The sequence below is a fragment of the Bombus bifarius genome, unplaced genomic scaffold (assembly GCF_011952205.1).
Source record: "Bombus bifarius isolate JDL3187 unplaced genomic scaffold, Bbif_JDL3187 scf7180000008199, whole genome shotgun sequence".
Classification (NCBI taxonomy): Eukaryota; Metazoa; Arthropoda; class Insecta; order Hymenoptera; family Apidae; genus Bombus; species Bombus bifarius.
In genome coordinates, this window is record NW_022884505.1 from 225,317 (window position 1) to 240,308 (window position 14,992).

Sequence of the window (14,992 nt, forward strand, 5' to 3'; positions counted from 1 at the left end):
TGGAAATTTATTTCCAGCTGCTACGGATACGAAAACGTGAAACATTCTCGAAGCAAAGACGCGTGTGACGAGGAGAAAACACGTTGCCGATAATCGATAGAGCAACGCCTTTGGGGAAAAGACGTGGAAAATCCTTGACCGTCGATGTTTCCACGGTGACCGTTTACAGCAAGCTATTTTGCAACGCGATGTCGTCCTATTGCACATTGTGATCCACTTCTCGCCAGTGATCTTGCTTATCGTAAAAGAAAATAACGGATTATTCTATTTATTAACAAACTTGGCCATAGTCAGCGAAGGATAGTCGAATGGAAAAATAACTACGAGCGAATAAGTAACGAGTTGGATATTTTTAAATTAACGCAAGTATTGATTGTATGAAAATTTATGGTATATAAAATTACGAAATTGTATATATGGTGAACAAAATAACTTGCCAACGCTACCAAGTTCCTCCTGCGTGTTTTGATATCGTGACGTAATTAAAATGTCACCGAGGATAATTTTCGTTAGAAATCTTGTTTCATCCAGCTTAATTGGCAATTATTATTCGAATCACTACCAAAATTCAGAGAGTAAGAATGCGAAATATATGCTCGAATAAGTAGCAACTATTGCAGTATCGAATGGAAGCAAAGACCTGATAATAGTTGCACCAGTCGGTTCGTGAAACTGGCGTTTCCAAGTGCAAATTTACACGCAAAAAAAAAAAAAATACAATCAGTACTCGTTTGTCCGCGAATCGTCCACATTTGTCCAAACAAAATTTTCATTTCTCCGCCTCTAAAAAAAAAAAAGTTATCGTCAAATGACAATATTTATCATCAGCACCCGCACGAACACTTTTCACTGATTCGTAAACGGGATATGATTGTCCACGATATGTGCACATTTGTCCGACAGCAATTTTCGTTCGTCGAGTTTTCAAAAGAAAAAGTCATCACCGAATGAAAATTCCAAAAAATTGTACATCTGCGCCTGGTGAACATTTTTATTGATTTTGAAGCCGAACAAGATTGGATGGGCAAGCGCGGACAGCCATATGCTATATTAGAAATCAATGAAAAAGTTTCTGGCTTTTTTATTAAATTTAGCGATAGCTATTTTTGAAAAATCGTGCAACGAACATTCTCGTCGAACAAGCCGTGAACAAACCATGAAAAGTGTTCATGGGGCTGGCTATGACGCTGATCTTTCAATTTTCCGTTATCCTTCCCCCGAGGGGTCGATCGACCTAAAATTTTCATTAGACAAACCCGGAGAAATCGCGATCAAGCGAATACCGTCGATCTTTTCTACAAATTGGCGCTTGCGTGTGTTCAATTTCACAGCGTCTGCGAAGCTGAACACGCGCGAGTGTTAACTTGTCAGAAAAACAACCAACCAACGAAAAAAGAAAGAAAAGGAAAAAATAAACATTGAAACACAATACTTTGGCACGGTAGCTCCATCGAGAAGATTCTCGTCCATCGTCGAATGGTTGAAAGGGTAAGAAAAAAGGACGATGCTCGTCACGCGACGCGCCAAGAAAATAATCGGTGTGTACCGGCGTAACCGACAGGATAATTGCACGTACGTAAACGTATGCGAAAGGTATTTCACCGTGCGGGATTTCTGGTTGAGAGGGCAGACCTCCTCTCCGTTGGGTCCGCCACGAAAAACCATAAAATTAGAGGTCGAAAATTGCGGTGCACCGCAACGACGAAAGATCCGCTCTGCTGCTACCATTTAACCACCTCGTATATAGAAGTATCTAGGAATATTGGCGAACGACGAAAAGCACTACGGTCGTTGGCGCCGTATTTAGCAGCGGGCCGCGAGCACTTGCGAATCGTTTCGCAATTTTCTTCGATGGAGAACCGAATATGGATTCGCTATGAACAAAATCTAAGAATTATTCAATTTATTTTTACGATGTTCTCCAAAGTATCGTTCTTTGCTTTGTATAAGTTAAACGTATAGGGTTGGAAATGGACAACGTACAATTGGATAATATGAGCAAATGGATGAAAAACAGGATCTTGGAAAATTATCTTTTTGAAAGGGTGATAGGCATATCTGAATTAAACGAAGTAATTAAAATTTCAAGTTGATACGTACGAGGTAGAATTTTACAATACACGTAGCGAAACGTCCGAGAGATAGAAATTTTTAATTCGTAAAAATATCCGCCAGTTTGATTCTCAAACAGATTTAACTCGATTAAAAGGCTTCTTGTTTGACAAAGATTTTAATCTAATTAAAGAATTACAGTTTCGTACCGTGGGATTCGATTAATACCACTGATAATCTCCGTGTTACGACACGATATTTCTCAATATCTTCCTAGAGATCGATTCCTCTATTTATCTCATTTCCCTTCGAGACGTTTACTATACACGTTTCGAGATCGAAGCTAGTCTTGCGAAAAATGACTGAACTTGTACAGTTAAATGCAGTTAAATGCAGTTAAATCTGACAACTAGAGAACTAACTTACCGTCAAATACGAAATTACGTTGCATTCTAAGAACAACTGACTTTAGATTCATCATTGATTACTCTTCACGAACATTGTACATAAACTCTTTGGAGCTTTCAACCCCTGCTTCTTAATATTCTGCACAAGTTATCATTACTCCTAGAAGATTACAACTCCCAAATACAATTTCCGGCATTTAATATAAACTTGGAGAGCTCGCGGACGCCGAGTAGAAGAAATTAAACAGGAGATTCCACGAACGTGAGGGAAGCTTGTAACGAAGTTGAAACGGAGTCGAAACTTTCGACGATCGAGAGCGAGAGTCTATACGATTCACCATTGGCTCGCGATCGTTTCGTTTCGAGAGACAAGTCGTGGATTCTCGTGTTTCCCAGGTGTATATGCATACCTGAGCGTGAATGTCGCGGACCGAACCCGGCGACGTCGCTGGGTATCGCGTTTCGACGTAACGTAAGAAGCGTGAAAACGAAACCGGACGTTACACTTGCGGAGTAGAAACCATTGTTGTATGACATAACCACAGACCAGGTATATCGTCGGGTAAAAGTATCGGGACACTCGCAATTTTCTCTGAAATGTTGAACAATTTGTATAATAGCTTGTATAGTAATAATAAAATATTTTCATATATATTTTTATATTATTTACATAGAAATATATAAATAAAGTAGTTATTACAGAGTATTTGGTAGAAAAGATTGTTTAATTTAAAAGAAACATTACCTTTTATCGTGCTCTACCTCCCTAAAAATAATATCTTTATGAATAAAAAAGAGAACGTAACTAGAAACAAATCGAAGATTTATGTTAAAAGTTCGTAATATAAGCTATCGATAACGCACAAACAGTCAAATATACGATCAAAGGAAGGGACGAGCGAGACTATTTCGAAAATGTGTTTATCTTTATCGCAAAGGTTAAATAAACGCGCAGTAATGAAATGAAGTTGGTAGAGGGATACATGTAAATGCTTACAAACTCGCAACGATACGCAGTTAATAGCTTAACGACGTGCTTTAAGCGTCCGAGGTTACATCCTAATACCACAACTTTCGACAGTACAATAACATTCCACATGGCATAGGTATACCATGCAACTCGGTTGGCAGCAGGTGGTACAAGCTTGCTCAAAATATTTTCCTGTACATTTGCGCGTGCAAGTTTAATTCGATGCGACGAACAAAAACAGACTAATGTAGCTTCGAGAAGCTACTTAATTCTACTATAACTACGTATAAATGATTAAGCAAACGGATAGTAATTAAAGGAAACTGATATGAGTATACAAATACTTACGAAATAGCAGAACGTCGTATCGGTTGTCAATCGCCCGTGACATCATACGGTATTGTTATTCTTTCGATGTTATCCACGCGTCAGCCAACAATCTGCACGGAAGATTAACGATTGAAATTGATTCAAATCAATGATGTTAAAATGACATAAATCCTGTATTAAAAGTTGCCAACAAAAGCTATCGATAATCAAGCGATATACAGTACAACCTACGGAAGAATTGTAAACTAACCTCCAAGAACTGTTTAACTTTATTATATTTAATAAACTCGATTAACTATGCTTAATAAACGATTAGATAAACGTGTACTAACGAATCAATGCTAATAATAGCGTATAAATACTTACGAAAGAGCAATGGAAGTACGTGACACACGGTAATTGGCACAGCGAAGCGCATCGAGCAAGGTTACACATCCAAACACGACGATTTTCGATAGAACAATGGCACCCCATGTCGCAGATACGTTTAGTAAAGTGGTGGGGAGGTGACACGAGCTGGCACGCGACATTTGCGCGCGCTAATTTAATCTGTTCAAATACAGTGGAATATTTTGTAATCATACGTTGTACGAATATACAAATACAGTCTTATAATTAGTTTACATATCGTTATTAATTATAACATAGAATTCCTTAGACAGTAAACAGTAAGAAATTCTTAAGGTAACTAGTATTATATTTAATCTTTAGATAATTTTATAATATCACAGATGACTCTTATCTTCGAAGTACACATAGAACGGGAATGACTTTAACCGAATATTTCATATCGTTCCTATGCCAATTCTAATTTCTCTAATACACCTTTACCCCGTAATCGACGATAACTGCAGAATGAGAAAAAGCGAAAGCCACGAAGAACTCAATTCCACGTACGTATTTCGCGACTCTGTTATCTCGAGAACCCTTATTTTTCTATCTTATCTACCGCGCGAGTTTCATCGCGTAGAGTAAAAGAGAATAAAACAGAGGTACAAAGCGCGTAGTGTACTGAATCGTAACAATCGTTCCAACTTCCCGACGACCGCGCGGGGAAATTAAATCAAGCCTCGCGACGAACCTGATAAATTTCGTTGGTCCAGCGAGGAGGATATTTTTCTCCGACCCCCCTGCTGGCGATCGACAGGCCCATTCAATACGTCGAATGCCGAGGCTCGCTCGCTGAAGGTTCTTATCTCGTCGCGGTCCCATGGATACGGCTTGAACGGCACGTGATGTTATGGGGAAAATTGTGATCCTCGTCTGAAGGCACCGAAGGGTCCGGTAGATTCTCGTTATGGAAACCTCGGAAACCTGGCGGCACCATTCTACGGATATACACGGGGGAGGTGGGATGCATATGTACGGGTGCGAGCAGTTCGCATTGATCGCCTCTGGCATCGGTTTCTTCGATTACGCTGAAACGTTCCGAGAAAAAGTATATCCTGTATCGTTAAACCGCTACGTTCGCCGGCAATGGCGAAGCTTTTTCGCAGAAATTGGAATTCGGTTGAACGCACGACTGGTTAAACTTTCTTGTCCTCTTTCTTCTCAGATTTTAATCGCACGTCCATTAGTCGGATATTGGCAACAATCGTCCTACGATCTTTGGCAGCAGGATTTTTTGGTAGGCACATTTTAGTCAGTAGTTTCATTTCTTCTAGGCATCCGAAAGCTCGATAGAGGCAATCTGTCGCGACAAACCGCAATTGGCTTGAATGCGAAAACGATTTCTTCTTCTTCTTATCTGTTTTTTAACGTCGATGTCCGCTCCCTGTCCGAAAGGCAAAAAGTATGTAATTAGCATCGAACGCTTGGAAAGATAAATTTCTTGCTTGCGTAAGTTCATTTACCGTATCGAAGTACCAACGTGAACGATCCTGGATTCCAAGATAAATTCTATAAAATAATCTTCTACCTTTCGATTCGTCGTATTAATCGGTACAGTCTTCGAGCGTCTAATACCTCTGTCTATGATCTTGGTAATTAATAAACTCTGCTAGCGTTACAACCATACACGCTTCGCAATTACGTCAAATGAACGAACAACATGGAAATTTGAATCCTCTAAATAGGATGGAAATTTTCAATAGCCAGGAGTCGTACTATCTAGATGATATTCAACGTATCGATTTCTCAGTTAAATTAGGACAACCCTGACGATTTGAAGATACGAATAAGGGGTTGTAAGTAAGAAGCAGCATGGCCGAGGAACAGGTACCGTTTGATTGAGCGTATCGGGTCGGCTAGGTGGGTAACGATAATGGTTACCGTTATGGTCTATTCAATGGTTCTCCCCAACCAAGTGTTACACTGTTACAGTATTCCACGTGGTTCCTTCGTCGGGGATCGTTATTGCACCAGCAGGAATTTCCCTCTTGGCGTATAGTTACACGTGTTACGATTCACGAGGGCCTGAGTCTCATGGGTGGTACCAACTCTTCGCTGGCATTTTCCAACTTAGTATACAGCGCGCGAAAATTCTTATTTACGAGCTTCGATGCGACTCCAATCGCGTTTCGACGTTCCACGATTTTTACGCTTTCCCTCGCTCTGCATTTTAGAACCCCGGATCTCATTTGCGGGAAATCATTGCAAGTAAAAATGTACGCGACGAATGCAACGCGATCTGTAAAAATATTACGTGAAGGACCGGAATATTTGTCAGATGAAACGAACGTCTGTCTTTGGTTGCTCAGTTTACTATCGAGCCGGAATTTTTATCCATTTGCGTTAGGTTGTCTCGAGAGTTTCTTTCGTTTTCTAAGGAAACAATAGATACACAACATTTGTTGTTTTACATTGTTTTATCGAATCGTGTACTATTTTGTTCTATTAAGATAAAGAGCGCAACATTTGACGGATTAGGTTTCACGTTCGTAAAAGGAAGACGCTTTCCGGACAACCTAATGGCAACGTAATATTCTACGTTGTCGTGTTATCGCGTTACTAAGGAAATATTAGAAAAATGATTAAAATAGGATAACAAGATTTCTCTCAACCCAGCGCCAACTGCAGCTAACGCCAGAAACTGTTTCACAGGAAGTAACACGGGTGTAATGGAATTCTAGCGGTTTTATTACAAATTCAACATCGTTCAAAACTCAAGAAAAAAGAACATCGTATTTTCACGATGCAACGAGGATCGTCGTTAACGAGCAGAGATTTTTCTCTGTTTCACAGAGGGAAACGGCGCGGGCATACGGCGGTAGAGACGATGAAAGGGGTTTCGAAAGTTGTACGAATTAAAGAAATGAAGCGGTGCTGGCTGACGTTGGCCAAAGAGAATGCAATTATGAACTTTATTTTATGCCTTCGTGGTCGGTGTGCTACGCTACGCAATTAACCCTTTGCGTTCGCCGGATAACCGGACTGAAAGTTTACCGTCGACGCGGATATTTCATACGGAAAACTTTCCGTTGCGGAATTACGTATTATTAGCAAATGCAAAAAACTCCTCGCGATCCACGCTTTGTTACAGAAATCACTGCATTGATTGCGTTCTTCGTCGCGCCCACGTCACCGACGCGACGCGGGCAAGAACCATCCTATTTCGACGTTTCACCTGGACACAGTTGTCCGATACAAACTGTACAAATGACTTGCAAACTTTTCTTCTGTTAATTCTACGAAAAAGAAGTCAATCATTAACGTTCTACCTGTCTCATCAACGAAATATTAGCGCGTTTATCAACGTTCATTTACCAGAAATCCTATCTTGTTATGCCTCTTGAATTTTCCTCTTGTCCAGTGTACTGAAAAAAGTTCAACTGCTATTTTGCCAATCTTATCAATGATATTAACACTTTGACTGCCACGTTGGTCATATATGACCGGCCACGGTGTCTGTAACTTTTTATAATTGCAAAAATTGTATGAAAATTGACAGTTTGGGCATTTTGAATATAACCGATAAATAGAAGATACTTTGAAACAAAAAGTGCCCCAATGAACAATTGAACATTTTTACTAGAACATCAATAAAAAAAAATGAGAACGAATCTTGCGTCTAACGGTGTACTGTGTTTGCATCCATACGTTTGAGGGGTAATCTACGAATATTATTATAAACATAGCTTAGAAAATAATCGTAAATGCTGCTTTATAATCGTATAATTGAAGTTACAAGTGTGCACGTACCTTACTATTATATACAGAATGAGCAAATATTGTTTACTAATATCTTCTACACGTTTCAACGATATATTCTGGACGATTTGCTTACGACGAAACGACGAAAGCGAATGGTTTGTTGAAATGAACGAAGCCTTGTTATAATACGTCGCTATCAACTGTTACCAAGGCGCCACGGTGGTCACCCGTGACCACCAATAAGATAAACGGTCCATCGGGGAAGAATATTGTCTTACATCGTCGATTTATTATTATTTTGCCATTACATGCTTCGAATAATAAAAATACTCCCGTGGTGTCCTGAGCGAAACATGTGATTTCGGCGTGGCAGTAAAAGTGTCAACGCTTGTCTAACCATGTCTAGTGTTTAAGAATCACGGCAGAGCAAAGAAAAACGGACAGAAACCCGATCCCTTGAAAGCAGACTGGATATTTTGTTCGCAGGAGACGAACGTCCCTTATAGAGTCGGTTATATCCCCGGCAGCAGCGCGCGACAATCTCGGTTCAAGGAGGCTACCGAACAGGATATTGCTGACGTGTTCCTCGACTTTAAAGTCCAACGTCCGCGGTCGATAGCTGCCGCATTGTCGGAGACGCCGGAAGAATGGTGGATAAGGGCGCGGAACGCTATAGGGCTTCAATCGGCCACGCAACTGTTAACCTTTTAGATGCAGCGTGTTCTCACTGCAAAGAAAGATGCATTCACTTTGGCTGAACGTTGAAGCGATAGTATAGAAAAAAAAACATGATTTCTGGTTAGTAGACATTAACAGATGGTTGAATATACATTAGTGTCATTGATGAAATTGATGAAGTATTGATTGATCTGTCCTTTTTTTACTAGAGTGGATGAGAAGAAAGTTTAGAGGACAATGAGTACAAAGAAGCATGATTTCTGCTTACTAAACGTTAACAGAGAGTTGAATTATACATATTAATATCGTTATTGATGAGACTGATAAAGTAATGGTTCATTTTTCTTTTTTTTTAATAGAGTGGACAAAGGGAGAGTTTGAAATGCAAGTAGCGTAAAATTCGTTATTACACAAAGGCAACAGCGTACGTACGCTTCGTTCACTGATGAGGAAAGTAGATTACAATTACGTACACACCAGACTGCGAAGACCCACTAAATATTACAATGAGCAGACAGCGGATTTTTACGCATTTTTACATTTTCACCATCGTCACTACGGGAAAGGAAGCTAAACAAAAATTTGTTTCGTCTACCAAATATTATAACACATACCCTGTGTTAGGTCGGGCGACACTCTAGCTAGACCAGGCCACACACCGCGGGCAAGATGGGAACCACATGTCCGCTCATCCTTACTGCGTACACTCGATAGTCTTAAGGATCCGTCGTAAATCTCAGGAATTTGCTAGTGTATATTCGACCAATCGCGGGGAGACGCAATCGCGAGGAGAGACGTCAACGGGAGTCGTAAATTCCCGTTACAATTATAATAACCGACACCACGAGTTGATCGATCCCCTGATTTCCGTTGAGACAATAGGGTTGATTCAGTTTGTATAACACTGTGTTTCACAGAATTATAAATTATATATTTTTTCCACTTAAGTTACACCGTTGCTTATAATATATATCGTCGACAATGAGTTAGCGTATAGAGACGCGATACACTGGCACAATATGCGTTGAGGATAGAGTAAGGCTCTTAGAGTTTTGTTATAGTTGATTAACCCGTTACTGACATGGTGACTTTTCTAGCGGTGTAGAAGAAGTCGTTGACTGGACCCTCCTGATGTCGTAGGAGAAGTAAGGTACAGCGACGATGCTGTGTCGTAGGAAAGCTAGCGATGGGTGTGTCTAGCGCACGGGACCATCGGATTCGTTCATGACATTTTTGGTCAGGAAAGTGAGGGCAGTATACATTGCTTCTGATGGGATAAACGTAGGTTAGTGGACTAGGAAGGGTCTTAGCCGCCCTCGATAGAAAGTTGCTAGTGGGAAGCATCGTACGTGAAAAAAGCTAACTTTCCCTTGTCAAGCCGTAGTAATAGTCTTTAGAAAAGAATTTGGAAAAACGATATTTGTTGGGTCTGAAGGATCTTAGTTAGCAAATTACTGGGATTTATGATGAGTCCTTGAGTCTAGTGAGGGTACGCATCTGGTTTCCGTCTAGCCCGCGGTGTATGGCCTGGTCTAGGTAGGAGGTCGCCTGACGTAACAGCTAGCTCAGGTCCTTTCTAAACAAACCTTCTTTTATCTAATCAGAAGCAATGTCTACTGCCCTCACTTTCCTAACCAAAGGTGTCATCAACAAATCCGATGGTCCCGTGCGCTGGACACGTCCATCATTAGCTTTCCTGCGACACAGCATCGTCACTGTAACTTACTTATTCCTCAACGTTAGAATAGTCAACATGCCAGTACCGGGTTAGTTTCCTCTATTGTCGCGTCAACTATAACTAAAAACTCTACTATAAGAGCCTTGCTCGACTACCAACGAATATTGTGCCAGTGTATCGCATCTTCATACGCTGAATCATTGTCGACGACGTATATCATAAGCAACGGTGTAACTTTAAGTGTTGGAAATATAAATTGTATAACCCTGTTAAGCGCAGCGTTATACCAACTCAACCAACCCCTATTATCTCAACGGAAATCAGAGGATCGATCTATTCACGGCGTCGATTATTATAATCGTAAGAGGAATTTACGACTCCTGTTGACGTGTTTCTTCGCGAGAGACTCGAGTCCGTTAAAATTATCATTTATTCGTTAAGAATGTTCTAGCACGAAAACGACTATAACTAACTTCTTTTTTCAATTTAGAATTTCAATTATTTAGAAATATCGAATGATCTGAATTCTAATGATCAGAGACTCTTTTCCTCGCGCCACCCGTTCGATCAAGCAGGTGGTAACTCCATAACTTTGAACCACCCCGTACACGCGCTTCGTCGCCAAAGGGTTAAGAACCTTGACGAGTCGGAGTGCCACTCGAGTCGACGAGATTAGGGAAAACGCGTTTCTATCGACCAGCCTTTTGTCGTCTGTTCGTCGTCGACGACTTTCGTTCAACTTTCCGTTCGTTTATCGGCGATCGAAGGACCGCCCAGTGATACGATTCATTTCCAATGAAAGTTTCGCCTTCGACCAGGCCACTTTGTAAATTGGCTACGAACCGCCTCCACTGTACGAAACTCGCGAGTGTACCGGCTGTGGCCCGGGCGCCAGGGAAAAGTGGTTGATTTTGTCGGATAGAGCCGATACTCGCAACAAGTTGCAATAACAAAACGAGCAACTCGACCGGATGGACTTGGTGTTTTTCCTCGAGGATGGCCAGCTAGATTTCTTTTTCTCGTTTCTTTGCACGGCTGTTCGCGCGGCTCTTTAAGAGCGAACTTTAAGATTCTTTTAGTTCGTCGGAGTGAATTTTGGAGCTTTTAACGGAAGAGGGGAAAGGTTAATAGACAGATTTCTTAGTTTAGTTTGAATCAGTTTCTCTCTATCGCGCGAACTCACAGTGCACTTTCTTTGGAAGACACGTACTTGTTTTATGTAAACGCATTTATACGTTTTCAGGGCTGGGTTTATCAAGCTTAAGGGGAAGAGAATTATTTGTTTATATTACACAGCAGCATTATCTTTCTATCTTTCAGTTGTATATTTACAGAGACTTACCTTTTTACCCTATTTTTTGTTATTTCTTCTGCTACCATTAATTATCGTTAGTGTTGTGGCAATCAATTACTATCACTTCATCTAACTAAAAGCTTACACAGCAACGTGCTTCTGTTTGCTTTCCACGGCGCCATTCTTCCCCTACAGCTGGTAATCTCCTATTGCGCTTTTACCACGTCTTATTCTACCCTTTCTTCTATAATCATTAATTACTATTTGTTATACTAATATTAATTATCCACAGCAAAAAAATAATATTCTTTAGTCACGATTTCATCATTAATCGTAGATAACAATCTTTCCTCATAACCGTCGCTAAGTTAAGTCGAGATTTCTGCAACGATTTTCCCTCTGGAAACGAAAAGGAAGAAATTATAGCCACCCGAGACTACGATCTCCCGTTATAAAATAGAACGAAAAGAATACTATAACCGTGACAAATTATTATACACCCGAAGCTACAATCTTTCGCTCTAATCATCTCCAAGTCGGGGACAGAAAATCCGATTGTGTCGGGTTAACCGGAACGGGTGTTCGCGGGCAGAGAACGAGATCTCCACGGAATCTCACGTTCGTTGATCGCTGAGACGTATTCAGGAACGTGTCGCGTTATCGAAACGCGCTAAGTGAATCTCTGGATATAGCCGACCGTTGCTCCGCGGGAGATACAAGCATGTCTGTTGGCGAAGAGGTAGAAATTGCCACCGGGGACCGGCGTGCACGCGAAAGCAATCTATTCTCCGAGCCATGGGAATATCCGCCGTCCCCTGCCTTTCGCAGATCTTCCTCGTCGCCTTTCTCTGCTAACCATATACGTACGTATACATATAGCACGAGCGAGTCTTGAATCGCGGTACAACGATCGCGTATGCATCCCGTGACGTCCGTTCGATTCCGGATGTCTCCTCTTCTCTATGAAATTTCTACGTGCGAAGTTCGAGTTGGCTGGATTGGACGGCTGAAATTACGCAGTCGAAAAGACGAGCAAATAGAGATACAACAGGGCTGCGAGAAGCAGTACTGGCGCATACTCTTATCCTCTAACAAAGTGGTTTTCTTCGCAACAGGTTTCGCATTTCCTTCTCACGATATTCAATTTTTCCAGTCGGACGCCACGAAACGATGGGAAACTTACCGTGCTCGGGCTTAATTACTATGTGGCGGCACTCGGCAACAACGTATATCGCCAAAGCGAAGTGCCCAAACGCGAATGCGTATTTCGGTTCATCTGCTCTGCTCAGTAAGTGTACGTTCCATCCCCAGGCACAGTATTTTCAGTTTAACCGAAGGCGCTCAAGTACCTGGAAAAATGAGAACGATACGAAAAAATGTGCGAGACGGAACTGGTCGACCGTATCGAGGCTTCCCGTGCTTTCGCGTATCTGACCTCGCGTTCCGGCCTTGAAACGTGCCGCGAAGGTGACGTTGAAATTTCCAAACGGCTGGTTCCCATATGTTCCACACGTACATGGGGCTCTCTCGATAAAACGCTTCGGCTCCATTCAATCGGAAACGTTTTCGACGAGTGTACTCGTCGCCGCTTACTTTATGCGACGCATTTTATGTGCACAATTTTCAAAGCGGTCGCAACAGCCGACTGGTTAATTGTCCGTACAATTCCCTGCCTCGAGTTTCTGAATTTTTCTCGCGCAGAAAATTCGATCGCTCTCCGTAATTATTCGTACAATTTCCCCGTTGGCCAACCAAATCCTCCAATCGCCGCGTCACAACGTCGTCTGAATCTCATAGACCGGCATCGAGTCGGGTTCTGGCACATGTCCCGACCACGTTCCTCGCGAGACCAGCCCCAAGTGTCGCACCAGGGTAGCTGTTCGCCTTGCAAAAAAGATCCGCGGGTTCAATTCCGGTAGATTGGCCGCTTCGGTCGAACGACCAGCAACGGTACCCCAACGTTCGCGACCCCTTTTCTTCGTACCCCTCTTTCCATCCCTATCCTCGTCGCAGTCGCGCTCTTCTCTGTCCCTCGCTGCGCTTAGGGCGTTTTCGACGGAAACTCTGACCCTTCCCAGAGGACCTGCTACTATTACGAGGAACTGACGCTCTGCGAAGCGTGACCTACCTGTCAACTAGTACTCGTCCTCGTTACACGCTTCCCTTTCTAGCTGAAACACGGCGTCTTTTTGCGTTCAGCGGCGAAATGAAATTAGCCGGCCGCTGCTACGTTGCTGCGAGCGTTGTTCCAAGGGAGCGGGAAATTTGGAGAACGCTGGAGTTCCAGTTCCTTCGAGGGAGTTGTGGCTGCTTGGAATCAGCCGATTGTGAGGTGAATCGAGACAGTGTCAGCGGCAACGATCGCTTGGACGTCGTCGCGATACGAGAAGAAATAAATTAAATTAGAATTAAAGCAGCTACGCTACAGGCTACGGATGAGAGAGATCGAGACGTACGTCAAACTGACAGTCGCCAATGTATACAACTGGTACGGCGCGGGAAGGTCTGAAAGAACACGCCCTGATAAAGAGACAAACGAACGAACAACAGAGAGAGATGACTCGAACGTTGCCAATAAAGTCGTCTCGGTGGAAAGACCGTGCTATCTTCTGCAAATAGGAGAGCGCCGGTCAAAGCAAGTTGTCGTTTCGGTTAACTGTTAGTCAACCGCACCGTAGATGGAGAACGAAACGAATACTGCAGCGCTAAGCAACGCATTCCGGTGTATTGTAGTTCTTCTTTCTCTCGGCATTGTCAGAGTTCCAAGACTTTCCCTGTACAACAAAAGTTACTTCCCATAGAGTTTTCCTTATTTTTCAGGTAATTGGGTGATCCTCTTGCGTCATTCCTACGCTACCAGATATACACAAATGGCTGCCGGTTTTTTAAATCTTTACGATCTTTTTGCTGCGATTAAAATCCTTTCAAAGGAGGAAGGAAGTTAGGAGAATGAATAGGTAAGAAAAACAGTCTACCAAGGAGCAAACTAGACTTTGACGAACCAGTTCGTCGTTCGCAGAGAATCGTTCAACGAAAATTTCATATTGCAGTGTCGTGGAAATTAAAATATAAATTTTCTCCCGATTACCTACAACTTATTAATAATGAATTGAATATACAGGTATTAATTGGACAGAAAACGATGTTTGTTTAACTGAAACTAAATGCGAGAAAAAAGAAAAGAAAAGAAAAAAGAGAAGATACGAAGCTGGCAATTGGAGAAGAAGCGTAGAAATATGTGCGAGACTGCAATGTAGCCAGGTTTTAGGGAATCCTATCGTCTTCCACCGTTGTTTACGAAAGTTGGGAAAAAGGGATTCGGACTAAATTGATCGAGTATGACGATAGAAAAATTTCGTCTGGCAAACTCGCTCCGGTAGACCCGTCTCGTTACGAATTCGAGCTAGTCGTTTGCCCTTCGGAGGTGCGTGATATCGGGCGTCGAAGGTCGAGAGGCGACAGCCTCGGCGAAAAAACTTGCGTCGCATCGT

The 14,992-nt window shown here is 42.1% G+C and overlaps 1 protein-coding gene across 3 annotated transcripts in view; it reads right to left on the reverse strand.

The window, feature by feature from the left end:
• Positions 1 to 4,255, reverse strand: part of LOC117210028 — a 60,294-nt gene extending 56,039 nt beyond the window's left edge. For 2 of the 3 annotated variants that reach the window (XR_004488026.1, XM_033452608.1), the window contains exons 1-2: positions 4,126 to 4,253; positions 3,778 to 3,869 (exon numbers count right to left, since the gene is read on the reverse strand). Coding sequence is in view for 1 of the 3 variants with exons in the window: in XM_033452608.1 (XP_033308499.1) it covers positions 3,778 to 3,823 (46 nt within the window). In the remaining 2 variants the exon portion in view is untranslated. Of the gene's footprint in view, positions 1 to 3,777; positions 3,870 to 4,125 lie in introns of all 3 variants that reach the window. The other variant, XR_004488027.1, reaches the window with a different exon arrangement.
• Between the last annotated feature and the right edge of the window lie 10,737 nt (positions 4,256 to 14,992).